The sequence below is a fragment of the Clupea harengus genome, chromosome 15 (genome assembly GCF_900700415.2).
Source record: "Clupea harengus chromosome 15, Ch_v2.0.2, whole genome shotgun sequence".
NCBI lineage: Eukaryota > Metazoa > Chordata > Actinopteri > Clupeiformes > Clupeidae > Clupea > Clupea harengus.
Window position 1 is genome coordinate 12,416,592 of NC_045166.1, and position 14,652 is coordinate 12,431,243.

The 14,652-nt window shown below is 40.7% G+C and overlaps 1 protein-coding gene across 1 annotated transcript; it reads right to left on the reverse strand.

Moving 5' to 3' along the window:
• Positions 1-2,708: 2,708 nt before the first annotated feature.
• Positions 2,709-13,886, reverse strand: si:dkeyp-72h1.1 (uncharacterized protein LOC799956 homolog). The gene is made up of 4 exons (XM_031582030.2): positions 13,386-13,886; positions 6,834-6,932; positions 4,259-4,424; positions 2,709-3,878 (listed from the first exon to the last, which is right to left on the reverse strand). Exons 2-4 carry the CDS (start codon positions 6,918-6,920, stop codon positions 3,772-3,774), a joined length of 360 nt encoding a protein of 119 aa, XP_031437890.1. The 5' UTR covers positions 6,921-6,932; positions 13,386-13,886; the 3' UTR covers positions 2,709-3,771.
• Positions 13,887-14,652: the final 766 nt, after the last annotated feature.

Genomic DNA, 14,652 nt, shown 5'->3' on the forward strand with positions numbered 1-14,652 from the left:
AAACCTACAATTTGTGCTCAATTGAAAATGTATGTTTTTTCATTTATTTACAGTTTTTCTCGATTGCTTTGGCACATTTTTCCATTCCCTGTTTACTTTTTCAAAACAGCTCACACACAGCCCCTAACAGAAGATGAAATGACCAAAACACTATATGATGTTTGCAGAATGACACCACCTTCTCAAAACGTATCACACACCCATCAAAACCAAACATTTCCATCAAAACCTACATTAGTGCTTAATTGAAAATGTATGTTTTCTCATTTATTTAACAATGGATAACAAAATTCAAACTACAGCTATCAATATCAACCTCTGTAACCATCACTTCAACTTTTGTGCAACACCCTCACAATATTGACTATTTTACCACTGACAACATAATACAATTTGGGTTTTGCACTGTGTACAAAATGACAAAGATTCTGACACAGAATTCTACCGTATATGTTGTAAATTACTTTAGTGAAACTACAGTACTGCACTGCATTGTATTGTGGCAACACACTTTACAAAAGTATAGAAATGGTTGTTGCCAAGAGTGCAAATACAGTGAAACACAGTACAGTAAATTGACTGTAAAGGCCAGCAAAGTGTCATTGTCATTGCCAAACGTACAAACAATTGATGCCACAGTATGACGGCTCAGGTTTGGATGAACCCTTTGGGCCAGCCTCTCTCATGGAGAGGTCATGATTGACTACGTGATCATTGACTGTTGCCCTAATTTCATTAGAGCATCTTACACGAATGCCACGTCCCCTGACAGGGGCCCCTCTACCTCTACCACGGTCTCTTCCTTGTCCTCGTCCTAGTCCTTGCTGAGGTTGTTGGTGGCGGCCTCCTCGATCCATGCTTGGTATCAACTTCAATCTATTGACCTCTTTTAGAGGTTGAGAATTACTTGATTAGTTTTGCACAGAGTTCACACAGGTGCTGACGATATTTAGAATATAGAGAGCAGTTTCAGTAGGCTGCTACTATGTGTTGACATGGTTATTCAATTAGGTTTCGTGTCTTTCTCTGAGAAGTGTGTTAACTGTTTTGAAAAGTGTGTTAAAACTCAAAGAAATTTGTGTGAAAGCAATGAGAAATAATTAACCCATTTCGCCAGAGAAGACTCTTGCTGTGCAAAGAAAATGTGAGCATTGGATTAAGTTGACCCATGATTCGCTAAATGTGTGTAAGCAATCGAGAAAAACTGTAAATGACCCTCATTGTACTTGAGGTTTCTTGAGGAAAAAGCTCTTGTAGTGGAGACATGGGGCTACTTGATGGAAGGTCTTTTGTATTGTGGATACTCAGGGGCTGCAGGCAGCTATTTCTCTCCACCCCAAGAGCAACATCATACTATGCTATGCATGTATCTAAACTAAATGTAACGATAGCCAGCGGGTACAGTGCTATGGAGTGAGTAAAACCATCTGTCCGAGGTTGCGAGTTCGAGGCCAAACGGGACGATGTTTATCTACACAAGGCCGGTCACATTGGTGCCGTGACCAGTAGTGCAGTTTAGAGGGGTGAGGAGCCGCAATCTCAGCCATCAAACAGCAGTTGATCTAGTCATCACAGAGTCATGGCATGAATGTAACCTGCATCCCACATCTGACTTGATCTCGCAACCTCTCACATAGCAACTGGGCGTGCTAGCAAGGAGGCTAAAACCCATGGGTGCTAGCCTCTGTCATTAGCACGTCTCTTAAGGTGTCATGGATTGAGGTTTACTCACTGCACAACACTATACCTGCTGGCTACCTTTATATAAAGGCTAGCACCTGAGAGTGGGTAGGACAAAGTCCCTAATGGCCCCAGGTACTGTATATCACTCAATAGTAAGCAATGAAAGTCTAATTGCTTCTGACAGAGAGAACATTGTACACTATGGAACAGCCTCCCTGACCACTTAAGGGTAACACAGACACTGGACTGTTTTAGGTCTGGCCTAAAAACCTTTTTATTCAGAAAGGCGTTTCTTACCTTTTAAAACGTATTATTAGTAGTCTATTATAGGTTGTTTTTAACTATGTTCTTAACTATGTTATTAACCATGTTTTTAGCTATGTTTTTAACTAATGTTTTTTAACTATGTTTTTTAACTATGCTTTTAACTATGTTTTTTTTAGCTATGTTTTAAAATTATGTTTGTAAACTATGTTTGTAAACTATGTTTTTAAACTATGTTATCTGTAAACTATGTTATTAAACTATGTTTTTAACCATGTTTTTAACCATGTTTTTAACTATGTGTTTAACTATGTTTGTAAATTAGGTTTTTAAAACTTAGTTTTTTAACTATGTTCTTAACTATGTTTGTCACTATGTTGGTTTTTTCCACATTTTACATAGTTTTTACATATGTTTTTTTTAACTATGTTTGTAAATTCTGTTTTTAAAAACTTGGTTTGTTTGTTTTTTAACTATGTTCTTAACTATGTTTGTAATTATGTTGTTCTTTTTAACGATGCTCTTAATTATGCTTTTAACCATGTTTTTATATAGGCTGTTTTAACTATGTCTTAACTATGTTTTTTAACTATGTTTTTACTGTAGCACTCTGAGATTCTGCCGAATATAGAGTGCGCTATAAATTAAATGAATTATTATTATTATTATTATTATTACTATGTCTATGAAAAGCTAAAGTGTTGCTAGCAACTATTATTATTAAATTACTCATTTGATTATGTATAGATACAGTATGGCCATTATAATCATTCAGTCTTTAATGTGATTTTCATAAAGAACACTACAACTCTGTTAAAACTTTAGCAGTAAAACTAAGAAAGATAGCCTTAAAAGCATACAGATGAAAGGGAAATACTTGGTGCTGCCAATGGCTGACTGCAAAATGCTATGCAAGCCTGTTTTTCAGGTTGCTGAGAGAAGCAGTGACAAGTGTGTTGACGAGAGACATACAAACACAACACTGAGTCGCTCAGAGAAGCAGAAATGTATACAAATCTGAAAATATTTTACAGGCAAGCAGCAGCAGCAGCACGAAAAAGAACAGCGTTGCACTGGATGAGTTGTTTATGGTAAGTTAGACAAGAATCGACCTCTAGACAAGCGTAAAGGAAGAGTCAGGGTGATGCACTGATGAAGCGTATTGCAATTGAAACAGAATTAGATGTGGTCTGCTACAGGAGCTAATCCACAGTGACATCATCGCAAATATTTACAGAATCAAAATCACATCCATTTCATGTCATTAAATAGATTGACACCAACTCAGCAACAGCTACATACACATTGATATTAATCTATTAAGCCCCCGTGTAAAGGCAAAAACTGATATATATATATAATATTTGCAGTCAACTGACATATATTAAATAAAATAATTTTCACCCTCTATATTCCTGAAAACTACAATTGTTTCTGACAATGTAGACTGTAGACTTTGGTCAAAAGAAACTACACATGATCAGTTTTGTACATATATGCCAGAATATCTTTACATGAATAACTGAATTTTAAAATGCACACTAGAGGACTGTTGATATTCAAAAAATAAAAGAGGAAACAATCCAAAATTGATGACTCGATCACAGTAGCAGGCTACATCTAGTGTTTGGCACAGGTGAGCTATTTCAGTAAAGACTTTCTGTCAGTCAGCAGTTCCATCCAAGGAGGTGGAGGTTCCCTTTGAGGTGGGCGGTCCTTGTGGTGATGTAGGGCGGGCCATAACACAAGCCCCATCTCCGTCACGCCACCCGTCTCTCAGAGACATTCACAGTGAAACGCTGGATTGGTGCCAACTTCAGTCTGTCAGTTTGAGGTCCCTACCGTCGCCCTGTCCTTCTCCTCCTCCTCCTCCACCTCCTCTTCCTCCTCCTCCTCCTCCTCCTCCTCCGTGTCACCTGGCTGCTGCTCATCTGTTAGAATTACAGTCATACTTACTTACTGTCCATTAACTTCTCGCACATTTACCAAAATAACCTTTATTTATAAAAGTATTTATTAAAATATTTTTTCTATGAAATGAGTTACCATTCAGGGTTTAGGCAGATTTAGTCAACATACGTAATTTAACTTTACTTACTTTACTAAATCTAAATTTACTCAGGGTTGTAACAATTGCTGTTTCACAAAGTCAATGAATCTTTGTGATAGATGTCTGATTGATGTTACAATTGATAGATGTCTTTCGATCAAAAGTGTCTATTAAAACAAAGTAATGATTTCCTCCTCGCAAAAGCTACAGGTTGTCATAGCATCCACAAGTGGTCATGACAAAGATTCTCTGAGGTCTGACCTGCGGCGTGGATTGAAGTGTTCTGGGGGTCGTCCGTGGAGCTCAGGTCGACTGGGGGCCAGCGGAGTTCCCCGCTCTCCACCTCTCCACTCTCCGTGGGCTCCACCACGATGGATGGCAGCCGCTTGGACAGCTTAGGGAAACGCTCGTGGGAGTCCGGAAAGATCTGGAACCCACAGGGGACCCAGGGGTTACTTTATTGCTATGCTTGAGGTGTCACAGGATGGAGCAAGGTGATTGGCTCTATGGTGCTATGAACTGTTGTGAAGTACATAGTGTTATTAATATTTGTATGTAAAATCAAATAAGGACACTTATGGGAAGAGGGATGGTATTTTGTCAGATCAAATAAAAATTGATTTATGTTTCACCTTATAAAAACTCTGATATGGAAGAAGCTTTCCACAATATACTAAGTAAAAACATATATTGATAATTTTGTTCTATTGTATTCTCACAAACTGCAGTGTCTGGGAGAGCTTCAGAGACAGGGTAATTTAGTTGAGAGAGAAATTGTATGTGTTGTAATAATTGTATAGGTATAACAGCCTCTATTTTTTACATGATTTTAACACCAATTATGCTGAATAGAAAAGGGGATATTATAGGGAAATAATGATCTACACAATGAAATTACTGTAACTCTCCTAAAATCACTTTCATCAACTGAAACGTTTGGGTCAGTGTGACCGTCATACGCTTGATGAAGGTCAATCTGACCAAAACGCTGGCTGCGCTGATTTGTAATTATTTTTCGAGAAAAAAAATCAATCCATGCCGATTTCACTGCCAATTATGGAAAATGTCGAACAGGGTTTATTAGTATGCATCAAGCCACCAAAGTCTGTTCAGAATTCAACAGCATTTCTAATAATCCACAATTATTAGATGTCTCCTTGGCTTTGATGTCATACTCATAAACACTGTTATAATACTGCGGACACATTCCAAACAATATCTAAACCCGTGGACACGTTCCATACAATATAACATATAATATAAACCTATAAAAAACTATAAGGAATAGCTGTTATTATGATCAGAAAGCCACTCTATTCCCTGACAGAGGGAGAGCTGCTGGTTGAATGTAAAATAATGGATTTGGCTCCAGCTATGCATGAGACCTCAGTCAATTCCAGTGCCCTGTTTGAGGTCTGTAACTGAAGTGACTCATATAGTGAGTTCAATTGTTTCTAAAATATGGTGTGCATGTGTGTGTATGTGTGTGTGTGTGTGTGTGTGTGTGTGTGTGTGTGTGTGTGTGTGTGTGTGTGTGTGAGAGAGTGTGTGTGTGTGTGAGAGAGAGAGAGAGAGAGTGCTTGTGTTTGTATGAGTTGTGTTTGTGTGTGTCCATGTTTTCCTCTGTATGTGAGTGTGTATGTGTGTGCATATGTGTGTGTTTGTCTGTGTGCACGTGCATGCATCCATGTGGTGAGAAAGTGGAGGTAGTGGTGCGTGTGTTTTGGATGATAGAAGCAGTGGGTGTTTACTGGCTGAATCTCTGTGTCGTGAATGAAGGTACAGAGCCCCTAATCCTTTGGGGTTTCATTCAGTCGTTCAATCTTTTGGCAGACAAAAGTAATGACCGTCATTTCTGGAAAAAGATTGGGACCTTTCAAGCCTGCTCTGAGAACTGGGAGATAATTCTGCTTTCATTTCTTTCTATATAACCAAGAGAGGCACGGGATTGGCTTTTTGAGAGAAAGCGGTTGCAAGGCAGGAAAAAGCTTGAAAGTGTAAGAGTGAGGTCGAGTTAAAAGAGAGACGGGCAGAGAGAGAGAGAGAGAGAGAGAGAGAGAGAAAGGGAGATTGAGGGGTTAGACTGGGAGAAAAAAGGAGAGAATTGGTAAAAGAGTGTGTGCATGTGTGTGAGAGAGAGAAAGAGTGAGTGAGAGAAAGAAAGAGAGGGACAGAGAGAGAAACAGTGAAGGAGATAGAGAAATGAAAAGGAACTGGAATTAGGTTGAAGTGATCAGAAATAGATCTGGCTGGACATAGAGCGATGGAGGGACATTTACACCTGTCACTGGCCTACTGGGACAGCCCCACACCCAGAGAAGCGAGAGAGAGAGATAGAGAGAAAGAGCGATAGAGAGAGATACAGTGAGATAGAGAGAGAGAGCAAGAGAGAGAGAGAGAGTGGGAGATGGAGAGAGCAATAATGCGTATTGAGTTGAATTGAGAGAGAAAAAAGTAGGGGTGAAAGACACAACAGCATAGGTGTTTGTAAAGGTGTGTGTGTGTTTGAGTGTGTGTGTGTGTGTGTGTGTGTGTGTGTGTGTGTGTGTGTGTGTGTGAGTGTGTTTGCAAATGAGTGGATGTTTGAGTGCATGCAGGCCACCATACTGGATGTGTGAAAGAACATTTATGAGAGAAAGACAAAATGGAAAGATAAAGAAAGATAATGCCTGTCCATGTGTTAGTGTGTGTGTTTGTGTGTGTGCTTGTGTGTGTGATTGAAAGAGAGCGAGAGATAAAGAGAGAAAATAAATCTCCGTGACAGGGACAGATCAAATGTATGTAAGCATATACATGAAGCTCACTGCAGGGTTCCTACAGCCCATAATAATTTCACCTGAAATGAGATGCTTTGGTCTCCCGGGGTGGCCGCAACTCCAAAGTCCCCCACCGTCGACTCACAGGTGTTCATCACCTCTGTCATGGCGTGTCGTCTCTAAACAAACAAAAGACGAGAATGAGAAAATAAAAAAAGACTCCTCCATGCCACTCGCGGCAACTCTACTGCCACCATAAAGTACCCCGAGGAGGCAGTCCTAGAGGGCCTTGCTGAGGTCATCTAAATCGACAGCATCTGTGACTGAACAACTTTTGTCATTTGATGCCCACTTCATATAAGTCTCTCCAACTTAACCGCCACTACAGTCCATTGTGTTCAGTCTTGCTTAGGGTAGACTTGAAAGGTATACTAAAGTTGTTTACTTTTCTACATTTCTGGGAAACATCTCAAAACGTTAAGGTACAGCTTAAGGTATGACTTACGGATGACATAGTGTTATGAAGACTTTGAGAAACCCACCCCAGGTTTGTGGACAAGATATCAACTTATGCAAGGACAAGATTGCCATCCTTTTTTTTTTACCAGTATCAAGTCTTTACCAGTATTTACCATTTTGTCTCCGTCAAGTCATTTTGGTCTAATGGCAAACTAATGTACAGATGTTTAGATTTAACATTTTTAAACATTAAACTACATAGTCTACTTATTCTATATTTGCAACGGTATATTAATTTAACAAGTATATCTCTAGATAGGCTATACCTTTTGAACAGTCTTGCAGAAATGAACAAAAGCCCATTATGGCTCCCCTTTTCTTCCCTCCACTTTTCTTTCTGAGTTTTTTTTTCCATTCCACCGGTCTTTGACAATATAGAAAGAAATGACCACATAAAAGTAGGCTGACGTGAGAGTTCTGCCCTCCGTGTGATTTCCAGCTGACAGACAGTGACTGACAGCTCCCCTTTTAAAGAGTTTGGTGATTTTCTGAGGCAATGTCCTGGCAGCTCAGCGTTGTCTCCTTCACTGCCTGGATACTGTTGCAGAATGAAGCATCAGAACTGATTCTGCTGTTTAAAACCTTTTTTTTTCCATTTTCCCTCTCTGCCATTATAAATTCCACTGGAATATAAAAGGACCGTACAAATTCACAGTGTCTGTTTTTTAGTTTTGTCCTCTTTCCTGAGCATTAATTAATATATTCCTCAATAAGTAATACAGACATGAGTGTACAAAAGGATTTAACAGAGTTTTCTATGGCTCTTCTCTTGTCATAAGCCGTGTCACACAATCATTTGTGTGTGTAATATAATTATACTCCACTGTAGGCCTACCTGTCAGCATCTACTACAAAATGAAAGTAGGCTACACTGTATCACAAGACTGCTCAAATGTTTTCACTAATAAGACACTTCCAATCAACATGGGTCCTCAAACCAAATCTCCAACTGGACAGACCTGCATGTCTTTGATAACTGTCAGTTGGCTGACACGGTGTACCTACACACCCCCTCCTCTCCCTTTCTCCCTTGTTCAGTTAGCTCCCTCGTCAGTTGAAAAGCTGTTTACACCGTTTATGTCAAATTTAAACAGTGATTACAGCTATGTGCTTTTAAGGTCTGTTCTACTGTTACTGGTCTCTTCCCATTCATTTAAATGGGAGTCTGAACAGCCGCCCAGAGGCATTGCCAAGATGGCTGCGGGGTGATGAGACCTGCTCATAAGGACTTTGCTACACCTGCCCTGCCTCTGCTCTCCTCCAATCCCTGCGTTCAGCATCACTGCCTCACTGACTCCAATAGCTCTGCAGACCTGGTCTCCTGCTGCACCCCACAAAGCCATGGTGGGAGACCGGTAATTAGGTCGATGTTTACAAATGTCAGTGCTATTCTCTACTGGTAGTGTGAGGACTGTGGACATGAAGCCCTGCCAGGGCTATGTATGCCAGGCAGGAGGAGATTGATTGTCTGAAGCAGTGGTGAACCAGGTTGCATTCCAACTCGACTTCCCCTTTATATCTCTTTCACTTTGTACAGGCGTCATACATACATACATACAGTACATACATACTGTGACAATGTGCCGTCACTACAAATGAGTATGTGCTCTGACTGCCATGCCCTCGAGCCGGGCTCTTTGTTTGTTTGGCACCCTGTAGACCCGGGTTCGAGTCCAGGTGGGGTGACTACGCTCTCCCTTCGCTACAAATGGTGTCAAAAGTGGGATGGCTTGCTGTGAGGTCATCGGAGGCATGCCAGTAAAACTGTGTGAGTGACCTCCAGGTGGGTTGACTCCTGTGTGAGGGACCCCATAGATGTGTGAAGCACTTGTGTGTGTGGGGCGCTCTGGGTGGAGAAGTACAGTTGGTGGATGCGCAAGGAATGCCTGTGTGCGTGTAGCGCAAGGGTGCGCTTCCCGAAGTTGAGGGCAGTGTGACGATGTGCCGTCACTACAGATGAGTATGTGCTCTGACTACCATGCCGTCGAGCCTGGCTCTTTGGCGTTGCGGTCAGAGTGCATGTTTGGCACCATGTAGACCCGGGGTTCGAGTTCGGCTGGGGTGACTATGCTCTCCCTTCACTACACATACTGTACATACATTATATAAGGACAGCACACAGAGATAAATGGACGATTCCCTACTCCCATTGGTTCAAAGTCATAGTTGAAGAGAATTATACGACTATAGCACAGGTATACTTATCAGACTGTGAGCACTCTGTTAATATCAAACCCATGACTTTGACGCTGTAAGCTACAGGAACAGGAAATGGCCGGTCAAAATACTACACTCATTAATACTAAATACTACATAGCATTCACATTTCCACCTGCCCATAGTTCTCAGTCCCCATACCTGCTCATCTGTCATCATACCCTTGTGACAAGACAAACTACTCATCATCAAAATAGCTTTGCTGAACAGAACCAGAGACTGACGAAGAAATTTCAATTGGCCTGCAAAATATGCCTAGTATTGTTTAAATAATACTACTACCATAAGAACTGCAACATTTTCTAACCCAGAGAGTTTCACCATCTCAATGTCTCACCACCACAGCAGAGTCAGTGGAAAATGTAACTGGGCCAGCTCCCTCTCATGTTACTGTTGGTGATTTGCTTATGAGCAGAACTTTGATAAGTCGTGCGTTGGCCTGCATAGTAACTGGTCTCAAACTCAGACAGCCAGCCAACAGGGACATTGAAAGTCTGCGGTTGGTTATTTTGCATGTCGCTGAAAAGGTTCCTGAACTTATACGTATCTTTATCACATGTGAGTTTATATTACAAAACACACCAGGCCCTTCAGTCACGACACGGGTCCAGCTCTACAAAACTAAACTATAACAGTTTATGTTCCTCTTACTGACAAACTAGGATACACAATGCCATATTCCTTTTGCAGAGAGGGCTTTCCTCAAACCCATTTCTGCTCCCTTCTTGTGTGTCTCTACAAATACGCTCACACTCACAGCTGTGAAGTTTACAGGGCAAGTGCACCAAATGGGATGAGGCCCCTACACTCACTAAATTAAAAATAAGGGTTCTTGGGGGTTCTATATAGAACCTTTCAGGGGTGCCATATATAAAGCAAGTGATAGAACCATTTTTGGTTCTATATAGAACCATTTCTTTAAAGAGTATCATCTTTAGACCACCGGCCCACAAAGCAGCACAGGCTAGTCCATTGTGTATTGTATGCTAAGATGGCAAAAAGCTTGCGGGATCATGTAGATTACAGTCTGTACGGCTGTCCATAATGTAAATCACAGCCAAGTTTATGCACTTTCAGGAATATTCAACATGATTCCAAGGAAAGAAACTTTCATTGAACTAGTTGTTCTTCTAGAGATTAAGAAATTACTCTTAAACATCATATTGAAATATGGACCCAAATGTTTGCTGAAAGTGAATTTTGGGCACAAGGACCCAAAATAGAAAGGAAAGGTGAAATTGTAAAGGGTATTTGACAGTTCATTAAAGCCTTCTGCAAGGGGGAAACTCCGCCTTGGGCTCCTCTGTCGTCTTGACAGAACAGGAAGACACTGTATGAGACAATTCCATTATCACAGGAGCAGAGTGTCAATTAAACTGGAACTCTTTACCGTCACTGAGGTAGCAGGTGAGGGGACTAAATTGCCTGTCTCAGTGGCAGCGGAAGTATATATAATATCTTACAGTACCTTGAGCAGTAGGCCTATTTAAAAAAAGAAGCGTTAATCTTGAGATGCAGAAACCGAGCTATGCACTCCACCAAGTAAACACCAGGGTGTTTGTTCTCTCTGCTTGAAGTCCCCGGCAAATAGCACTAATTATGCACAAGGGTTATTATGATGGTTGCGGACAAAGCAAATAAGCTCGAGTCCTTGTTAACACACGAGCCCTTTCATCACTAAGGGAGCGTATGCTAGCAAGAACCGTGGACAAAAGACACATAAGCGCGTGATTAAAAAGGCCGCGAATGTGTCTAGTGTCAGTTATGGGCACAAACAAGCGTTGTGCATAATTTGCTCAGTGGGCGGCCAATTAAAGGCTTCATTTGCTCATGGAAATATTTCCAGAGGGACACATCTCACACACACGGTGGAGGACGTGTAGACAAATCTTTACTGTTGAGGGGCGGACACGCACGCAGGTCTGCACGATGGCTCTGTAGGCTTTCATGAATTTCATGCGCTATGTAAATTCGCAGAGCAGGGAGTGTAGAATTTGCCTTAGCTGATTTCCATCTACGAAAAGAAAGGACTGTGGATGATTGAATGACGCGAACCCAGCAATAACTATAGTTAGATAAGGGCTCAAGAGCCAGCACACTACAATAAGGAAATTTATACTTTGTACTAGCCTACTGTGTATCTTTTAATTATTTATATATGAATGGACAAGGTCATGGAAAGATGCTGTTTTAGTATGGAAACTAATATTCAAATCCAGGAAAATGACTGTCATCAAGCCCCTGTGTGGTCGCAGATCGATGCTTTACGAGTACAAAGCACAACTCATACATAGTTTGCTACTTGTATATAGAGGGTGGTGTGAGCCTACCTAACATGCGTTTAAGTGTGACATGCCATGTAGAAAGCGTGAATTTGCTTTATTCAAAAGGAAACAGAACAAAACATCATTAGCCTACTTCACTTGGGTTCATTTTCAAAATGAAATTAGTGACCTGTTATAAATGTACACGATTCAAACATTTTATCAATTGGAACAACGAAATAGGAAACTTTAATGAGTGGGTGGCCACATTCCATTAATGCAAATACGCCCCAGTCTTCATGTAAATGGAAGAAACCTGGTGCGCTTAAATGTTTGATCTGCACGGTGTGCCTTGTATGCTAATGGACCGCTGAAACTATGTCGGTATATTTCAATATATAGGGTCTCGTTCGAACAAGAATCTGTTGCACTTAATTCAGTGGATGCTCGTACTGGTAAAAGCTGCACAATACAATAGGCTACAATTAATTGAACCGATTTGCCTATATAATACAACATCAATGTAGGCTACTCAAGCCTTTATGGCCACTTGCGCAAATAACTAATTTATCCCTGCAGAAGAAAATATGGTAAATACTAGTGCTGTCAGTTTAACGCGTTATTAACGGCGTTAACGCAAACCCATTTTAACGCCGTTACTTTTTTTATCGCGAGATTAACGCGATTTTATTTTCAATTTTTTTACATTTTTTTTTCATTTTTTTTTTTTTTAGATTAACATTCTTTTTGGCCTCGCAAACTGTGTAGTAGGCTAACGTTACGGTTTGAGTGAATGGTGAGCGCGATACGGCGAAATGGATGATAAAAAGATTCTGAATGGAAAGTTTACTTTTAAAAGTTGTGTTGTGCAAAAGAAGCGAGCTTCACTGTTGTCTGAAACTGTCAACGGGCAGCTGGCTGAAAGCAAAGAAGTAGTAGGCTTACCTTTTATTGGTAACCTAACTGTTACGGTTCAATGTTTCTGAAATAGGAGGCCTGACTGCTATGTTCCCAGCAAACTTGAAAAAAAGAAAATATTAAGCCATGCTTTAACTGCACTATAGGCTGAGTCCTTGTTTACCTGAAATGTGCACTTTATAATTTTATTTTGTACCGCCCTGTTTGGCAATATTGGTTTTCAATAAAATAAAACATTTGCATAAAGCAAGCCAATCAACTTTTCCATGTTGATAAGGGCATTAAAATAAAAATAAAATGATGGAAAAAATAAATAAACGAAGAGACATTTAGAATAGATAAAAAATTGCGATTAATCGCGATTAATTTTGAGTTAACTATGACATAAATGCGATTAATCGCGATTAAATATTTTAATCGTTTGACAGCACTAGTAAATACACTTGGTTCGAATCCGGTCAGAGTTTGAGGCTGACCATGAAAGTTCGTTAGAGTATTAGCTACCTCTCCTTGCCATTTAGACATTCTTACGAAGTGAACCATGATTAGGTTAAACACTGAAACAAAGACATCCATATCATTATTGCTAGGTTAAATCATGCCAAATGATGATCAAGTGCTAACTCAGTAAGGCTTCTCTTAGTCTGCACTGTTGGCAACACGCGTCAAGCATATGTCCACTCTTGAAGTGGAAACTCATCGAAAAAGTCTTACCTCAATTCCGACAGCTACTGTATCAGTCGAGATCTAAGTCGTGCAGCAGGTAGTCCGGTAACAGAAGCTTGATAGCGTCTCCGAAACGCGTCTCCGATCCCAGACTCCGCGCGCTCGGCTCGGCAAAGTTGGTGCGGCTGTAGCGTGTAGTCTCTCGCGCTCTCAAAGTGACAAGATGAACAAGAGCGTCTGTGTGGATTGCGCAGGCTATGATGGGTGTATGGTGTGGCTGTATGTGCGTGTGTGTGTCAGTGAGTGAGAGAGCACGGGGGAGAGATAGACAGAGAGCGAAAAAGAGAGAGAGAGAGAGGGTGTATCCTAAAATATCTTATTACAACAATAAAGCACAGATGTCAGCTTCGAATTATTTTTGTCGGCTGTTGGTAGCCTGTGCTTGTAAATCGTGACCAGATCAGTCGTGATCTCAGACACTGGGGTTTAATTTGAGCACCTCCAGATTCGTGAATAACAGACCACATCAATTTACAATTGCCAATCTAAAGTCATGGGTTCTATGTATGTACAAATGTATCTCTAGATGTGTACTGTCTGTGTATAGGATATACATCCTTTCTTTCTTTTTCCTTCACCTTGAGAGTGGCTCCTATACGTGACACTAAAGCATCACCAGTCCTGTATCTTATGAAGAGCTTACGTTTCCCTTTTCATCTTTACCGTTACCATCCTCACCACCACAAACATTACAATCATCATCATCATCATCCGTTTTCTAATAAATTCAACAGCAGCAGCCGATGAAGTGCTTACAGTAATAAAACAAACTGATTGGACTCAATGAGCCTCTGAGCTTAAACTTAGACATTAGGTATAGTCCGTCTGTGGTAGAAATTACTAATTTATTTCAAAAGATCACTGCTATTCATTCAAATTAATTAAAATGCTATTCATTTAGTGGTGCGCACCACAAAATGCTGAAGCTAGAACAAATCACCAGGCGGTAAAGATAGACTTCCTTAGTGTTTTTAAGATACATCAGATCTATGTTTAGCATGGCTCAACATCTCAGAGTGACAAGGAGGGTGACCAAGTGGAACATTTTCACCTAATAAACACCATAACATGCAACCTTCCAGTGGTTCGCGGGTCAAGGAAAGTCTCTGATTTATTCCTCCCCGTGCATTATTGATGAGAGAGCGCATGCATTTTTAATAGCCACTCATCGATCACATTACAGCAACAGAGGCGACCAAGGAGGCAGCCTGTCTGAACGCGGCCGACTCGAGTTCACCACCTGTTAACTGCGACT

Bases quoted from the DNA above. Each gene is read 5' to 3' on its own strand.
- si:dkeyp-72h1.1 (XM_031582030.2), bottom strand. From the start codon at position 6,920: ATGACAGAGGTGATGAACACCTGTGAGTCGACGGTGGGGGACTTTGGA. The intron at 4,425-6,833 runs GTGAAATTATTA...TGTGGGTTCCAG, and splicing joins ACCAAAGCATCTCATTTCAG to ATCTTTCCGGACTCCCACGA. The intron at 3,879-4,258 runs GTCAGACCTCAG...TAATTCTAACAG, and splicing joins CACTTCAATCCACGCCGCAG to ATGAGCAGCAGCCAGGTGAC.